The sequence below is a fragment of the Anneissia japonica genome, unplaced genomic scaffold (assembly GCF_011630105.1).
Source record: "Anneissia japonica isolate Jap-2015-1 unplaced genomic scaffold, ASM1163010v1 scaffold1489_len2284818_cov182, whole genome shotgun sequence".
NCBI classification, from domain to species: domain Eukaryota; kingdom Metazoa; phylum Echinodermata; class Crinoidea; order Comatulida; family Comatulidae; genus Anneissia; species Anneissia japonica.
Genome location: NW_022698455.1, coordinates 896,569 through 903,961, shown reverse-complemented (window position 1 = coordinate 903,961; position 7,393 = coordinate 896,569). Strand labels below are relative to the sequence as shown.

Below are 7,393 nucleotides of genomic sequence, written 5' to 3'. Positions count from 1 at the left end.
CGAGACAGCACTAGTCCGTGAATTTGTGAACAAGATCGGAGATCTAAAGATGCAATCTCTACCGTGCATCAATGGCGGCCCTGTCTCTTATACACATCTAGATGTGTATAAGAGACAGGTATTACTTTGAGAAAATGAAAAGGTTGGTTTACTTTTTGATTTCTTGTGCTGCTTAATTGTCAATAATAAAATTTAAAAAAAAAAATTAACTTGTTTACACTTTGTTATTTGTGATTTGTTTGTTCTCTACCTGTTGTTTTGACACTGCACCTTGAGCACCAATTTTTGGTGGTGATGTTTGCGCTTTAAAAATCGTTATTATTATTATTATTATTATTATTATTATTATTAAAGCGATTTTATTTCTTCTAGATCAATATTAGAATTCAGTATATCAAGATTATTATGCAAAGGAGGATCAATTAAATCAAGAGTGGTGTCATCGCCTTTTTCAGTTTCAAATACAATTTTAAAATGATCATGCCAAACATTTATTGAGATATCAGGGTATACCAATTGTTTTGATTCTTTAAATTTAGACCAGAAAAATCTGCTTTCTTTATTTTCTAAAGCATGATTGATTTCATTACACTTTTGTTGATAGTAAGACTAATTTTTTTTTTTGTCCTGATTAAATGTTTATATCTTTTCTTTTGCTGGATATACACATCTAACAAATGTGTGCAAAATTAACTTGATTTTTCATATTATAGCATTCCTTATCAAACCACCAATTTTTGGTATTTACACTGTTTTGGTCTTTTGGGGGTTCATAGTTTGACTTGGAAATACCTTTACAGACATGTTCAAACATTTTACAAAAATAGGATGAAGCATCATTGACTTTATTTGTACTTAAAGCATTCATTAAGTCTTCATCATAATTTTCATTTGTTTCCTCCAATGTCAATTAAAATTAATCAAGTAATCATTTGACCAATGGTAGTTGTATATTCGGTATACATTTTCATTGATAGGCATATTAGGGATATTTTCAGGAATTTCAGGATTAATAACACAATAATAATAATGATAATAATAATAATAATAATAATAATAATAATCTTTCTTTCCTCCAAATGTACATATAAAATACAAACGAAATAGGAGGGGGTTAGAACAAAGGAGGAACACCTTCCTTTACCCAAAGGTTTTGTCTACCCAAACATGAGTGACTCAATAAAAACTTGATTAAACAAAACAAAAATGCTTCATATAAATTTCAAGGTGAAGTAAAAGTGTGTTCTTAAAAGAAAAAAGTGAATTGCACTGACAAATTTAATGGGGAGGGAGTTCTACGACGCTGGCATACGGCCGAGAAATGAATATTTAAGGGCATTACACCTCTTTACTTCTGAAATAAAGAGAAAAGAAGACAGACTAAGTAGCTCTCTCCTTTTTGAAGAGAAAATAATAATAATAATCGTTGAGAAATAATTTAAATGAATATCATCATCATGGTCAGAATAATGTTGATTGGCTAACTACCAGGTGAAGTTTTTTTGAATCTCAAATCTTTCAATGTTAAGTTTCATATATGGATTTGGAATTGGACAGGCATATTCCAAAATTGGGCGACATAAACTAGAGTACAACATGGATGAAATGTTAGAGCGACCAGCAGTGCGTTTAATGAAACCAATGGTTTTAGAAGCTTTGGAACAGATAAAATGAATATATGAATGCCATTTAAGGTCTGACTGAATTATGACACCAAGATATTTGTAATTGTTAACGAAAGTTTATTCAGAACCTAGGATATTGTAGTTGCAATGAAACGGGATTGATCAGCGAGAAATAGGTAAAACAACTGATTTGTTAGGGTTTAGTTGCATGCCATTGTTCATACTCCAAGAGACAACACTATCAAGATCATTCTGGTGTAGAAAAGCTTCTTATGTTGATTTTACAGTTTCGTCAGCATACATATAGGCAGATGTCTAGACGGGTGATAAAACACATTGCAAATCATTTGTAAAAAGGTTGAAAAGAAGGGGACCGATTATAGATCCCTGTGGTACTCCGGACACAACTTGGATAGGCTCAGAAATACTTCCACAGTAGTCAACACTGTAAGCGATTAATTAAAAAATCTTGAATCCAACCGCTGATGGCACTGATCGAACGAACTTGACCAATCCAGGAAGATGGATGCATGTCAGGGGGCTGGTTAACATCCAGTGTCCTAGCCCATTCATCAAATATTTTAATTAAGAGTGTGTTGCATGAAAATCCTGGTCAAAAACTAAATTGCTGTGAGGACAAAAGTGAATGAGATGAGCAGAAAAAGAAGATATGATCGTGTAAAATTCTTTATATTAGTTTGCAGACAATAAATGTGAGTGAAATAGGGCGATATGAACTAAAGGAAGACCTGTCACCTTTACCATTAAAGACTGGAACTACATGGGTGTTTTTCCAACTGGAAAGAACATGCTCATGCTGTAGTAGTAGGGTCTGTCACCTTGCTAACATCAATTGGTTTTGATAAATGAATCTTTTTTGGTAGGTATTTAACTTAGCTACAGACCAAGTAATGATCCATATCGCAATCAGCTCTGTGGTATTCTGTCACTATTTAGAGCTAGTTTTTTAGTTTTTATTAGGAATTACTTTTATTACAGTGGCACACATCCAAAATGATGGTGTATCCAAAAGAGAAAAATCAACAGTGTTGAAAAGAAAAATAACTTAACTACCAAAATCAATACGAACTATACAGAAATAAAGCAAAATGACAATGTATCATTATACAAATTAACTAAAAATAATGAAAAATAATAAATAAGAAAATAAGCAGCTTAAAATATGGGTGGTACTTAGATATTAATGTTCTTATAGATATTTGATCTCAAATTCTATGCTTGTTAAATGCATTTTGTACAAAATTCATTGAAAGATTTTCATCTATATCAGATAAATAGGCCTATAATAATGTTTAAAATCATTAGAACAACAAATGGAAGTAGTCAGTGAATGTCTAAGCATGTATAGTGTATAATTTCTAAGTCATGGTTACGTAGGTCTCTTTTTCATTCAGAAATATTAAATCTCTAATTGTTTTTAATTTAGAACATTTAAAGAGAAAGTGATCTACTGTCACAAAGGTCTAATTGATGCCATCTCTGTGAAACCCTTTGCTGTGGTCTGTTATTGAAGTACACTCAGGCTCAAAATGTTCTTATTTTACACACTTTTCAAACATAGAAAATTTTTCTTGTAAAGCACGATACTACTGTACGGGAAAGTAGATAAAAATGGCCCCTGGAAAAAAGGGCCCGGAAAAAAATGGCCCCAAATGACAGGTATGCCTACTGTACTGTATTATAGAGTGTGTTACATAGTCACACCTACTGCACATAAGGTACATAAATTTTTGGTTTTTCTATGTTAAAAAAAATATAAACCTCATTTGACATTTTACCTGAGCCTCAATTTGTTCTTATTTTGTTCTTAATTTTTAAGCAATTTCAACCTCAGTGTTCTTAAAAAAAGTGTTCTTATAAAAAAAAAGTGTAGGTCTAGGTAATACTCTCACGTTGAAATCGCCAAATAATATTAATTGTTCAGAGGGAGGAACTCTCTTAGTTAGGTGGTGTAATTCATCATAGAACTTGTCCTTTGTTAGCACCCGGAGTGCATAGATACTTTAGATATTGACATATCCTGAAGCTGCGGATCTGTAATATTCGTTCACTGCCATCAGATGGAGCATCCACGAACTTAAGTAATGTGTTTAGGATAGCAAAGTCTAGACCACAGGTGGGCAAAGTGCGGCCCGACATCGATTCTTTTGCGGCCCGCGAAAATCAATAAAAATCCCTGTGTGTGCGGCCCAACACCGATCATATGTAAAAAGTAACATTAAAACTAAGAAAAAAAATGGTGTAAAAGCAGTGCTTGGAGGTTTTTGGAAGCTCACTGGAAACATCAAAGTTGGGATGCGGTCATCAGTGTCAAATCAAAATTTCACTTTGTCCCTCCGACCGGAGCGCTAACCGATCGGGCGTTTTCACGCAGGTGCTGACGGTTAGCTCCCGAACCGGATACTAGGGCTCTCATGAGAACCAGGCTTAGGTTTTCCTTGTTGCTTGGTTTCCATCCACTTGTCAATGCACTAAGCTACAAGCACCCATTGAGCCAGGTGATGGTGAGGGAATCAGCACCTAATTGACCGGTGGATGCCCGGCTTATGGTGAGAGGTAGCTGATCGGTAAGATGCGATAATTTCCCACACAGACGGAAATTACCTGCCCAATTTTTACACCAATCGAATTTAGACTTATAACTCGTAAACTGGCATCTCCTGTGTTGTGAATGAAAGCCTGGACCATGGCAGGATCCCCCTCTTGACCTCGCAAGTGTTGTCCATAGGAGTGCAAACACAACATTTGGCCCCTGTTTAGTTGCAGAAGCTGCTGGTAAGAAATTAACTGTCCTAACCGTCTAAAGGGCTATACTCCTGATTTTCTGTGGGGGGTTTACTCCCCTGGCCTTGTTTATTTCTATGGCACTCACAAAAAAGTTTGGTATCTCTAACATGAATTTCAAAAAAAAAAAAAGATATATATTTTTTTTATTCAACTTTGAACTTTACAACCTGTCATAACTTTTTTATATTTTGAATTGAGGACTTAGCATTTATTAATAAAGTTATAGAGCTACTCAATAGCTTTAAAATGACACCAAAATCAGCTCTGTAGGTGCCATACTTTTCGAGATATGGTCGGTTAAACACGCAAGGTATCGCTAATTAGCCAAAAGTTCGTTAGCAGATATCTTGCTAATTAGGAGGCCTAGAGAAAAAATTTTTCATTTCTGATCGTTTCTCATGGGCCTCAACAACATACAAAAATTTGAACAAAATCCGAGAGATTGAGGTTTTTTTTTTGGTTGATTTGACATGGAATTACCTAAATAGAAATATAAATGTTTTGAACAACTTGGCACCAAACTTAACTCTCTACCACATGTGGTTGCGAAGATATAAGGGCCATATTACTATGACTTTTGACCCTGACCTTTGACATTTTGCAACATTTTAAAAACATGTTACCAAGCCAAAATGATTCTAGGGCCACCCTGAACCAATTTATGAAGTCAATATTCTCTTTACCTCAAATGAATACAAAACATGGTCTGGCTACTACGGTAATGAGGTTAACTGAGGATTATTTGACACAAAATAACCTAAATTATTTGATTCATTGTATTTTACACTCATTATTAAAAAAAAGTAAAATCCAGTATATTTTTGTACTTTTATATCATATAAGCATACCAGTATATTAATTAATCAATAAAATAATTTAGATTGTAGATATTTTTGTATTTTTAGATGTGTACGTCCGTCACAATTCAGACAAGTACGTCCGTCACGATAAAATTGTACGTCCGTCACAGTAATTTTATGGTGTTTTCATAGAGAAAATGAAAAAAATTAAAATAAATTTTTATTCTGCTAGAGAGCCCACACATTAGTGGAAAACAACAGGGAAATATTTTTTTTTAAATGTCTCACACATCACAGAGTTTTAAAAAAAGTATAGTGAAGTAGGAAAAGTCACTTTCTCTGATTACGTCCGTCACGGTGTCATTTTGACCCGTATCTCCGTGACGCATGCAAGTTAAAAAATGAAAATTGTTGGCCTGATAGTACTAACCAGTAGATGTAATGCAAACTTTTAAAAAAATAAATTGTAAGCTTCGTTATGAAAATATAGATTCACAAAGTGTCTGAAATGTACGTCCGAATTTATGGAATTGCCCTGCTTTCAAAATACAGATACATCACCAAATTCCTACTTAAAAACACATAATACTCCATTTGCATGCTCAACTATACATAAGCCTGTAAAATTATCTTATTCTTTCACTTCTGAAGATTTCCTAGCGCATAAAACAGGTGTAGAGAAGATATACAAGCTTCCTATCACCATATTATCCCACTCTGCATAGCACTGAGCACTACAGTAAACATTGCCTGAATCGACAACTATTATAGTTATAGGCCTATATATAATGCAGAGGCCTACTGTAGACAGTGGCGTATCCAAGGTATGTAATTAGGATTCCTCGAAAGGTCAAACATAGTAATTTTCCTGGTGCATGCATAATTGTTGATGTAAACCTATTTAAAATAAAACTATCTATTGTTAAAACAATCCGGTAATTTTAATTAAGGCAAGAAATCGTAATCGACAATAAAAGTTTCATTTTGTTTATTATGGTATCACTTCTTAAATACTGCGTTCAAGAGATATACTTTAACATATCTGTCACGGTTAACGTGTATTCGGGAATCTAAGAAGCAATATTTTTCAGTGGGCGTGGCCACTGCAAATAAATTCCACGCGGCCTCTTACCAGCCAACCCAATTTTAATACTGCTAGATACGCCACTGACTGTAGACTGCTATACGGTTCAAATATATAATTACTGTAAATCATTTTGTCATTTAGTTATACTTACATAGCATACACAGTGATACTGGAACAACTTCACTGGCATCTAGAAATGAGATACCAACATAAAATTATTACAGTACTGTTAAAATATCTTAACTTAAAATTATCATAAATACTTTTAAAAATATGCATTTCTAATTTCATTCATATCTCTCACTTATCATTTTTTCCTATGAAATGTTACAATAAGAAAACGTTCATATCTTATAGAATTTCTATAGAAAATAAAAAAAAAAAATATATCTAGCTGACATTTTGAATCATTTGACAGATGGATTTGAAACTTGCAACTGAGTTTCATCAATGACAATGACGATCTTAATTGAAGCCCCAAATGAAGCAACACACTATGATGATGACTATTCAATAACTACACTGAATTAAATTATATAATTTATATAATTTAAAGTAATGATAATAAAATAATATTATAAACAATTCTAATGTGATTATTGACCACAATGAAGTCATTGTAAATTCCTCTATATTCAAGTGTTGCCACTGTTTTGTAACAGTGGCAACAAAGAAATATGGTACAGTCAACCTTGGACTAAGAAAGACTTTTGACTATTGACAAAGTAAACTGACATTAAAATTTACTTACATGCAAACATCAAATGGCAGCTATGGAGAACTGTAATAAACAATACATTAGACCATTAAAGTGGAGGTAGATTTTAAGTTAGAATTAATAGACTATTTTAATAATGGTACTGTCCACACAAACTGTGGTTGAGATTTTCATGCTTGGCATGAAAACATTCAGTGTCCACTACTTGGGTTGACCTAGGTTGACCCACTGGGCTATAACATTTTGACCACACATATTAGAAATCCTCAAGCATAAATATTGTACTGCCAGCTGTGATTAGTTACATTTTGAAATTCAAGGTCAACCAAGATTCAACCGGAATACATTGTCTTGG

The 7,393-nt window shown here is 33.5% G+C and overlaps 1 protein-coding gene across 1 annotated transcript in view; it reads right to left on the bottom strand.

The window, feature by feature from the left end:
- Positions 1 to 7,393, bottom strand: part of LOC117102575 — a 43,605-nt gene that overhangs the window by 32,692 nt on the left and 3,520 nt on the right. The window contains exons 3-4 of the mRNA XM_033242899.1: positions 7,072 to 7,101; positions 6,472 to 6,510 (exon numbers count right to left, since the gene is read on the bottom strand). Of these exons, the coding sequence (XP_033098790.1) occupies positions 6,472 to 6,510; positions 7,072 to 7,101 (69 nt within the window). The remainder of the gene's footprint in view (positions 1 to 6,471; positions 6,511 to 7,071; positions 7,102 to 7,393) is intronic.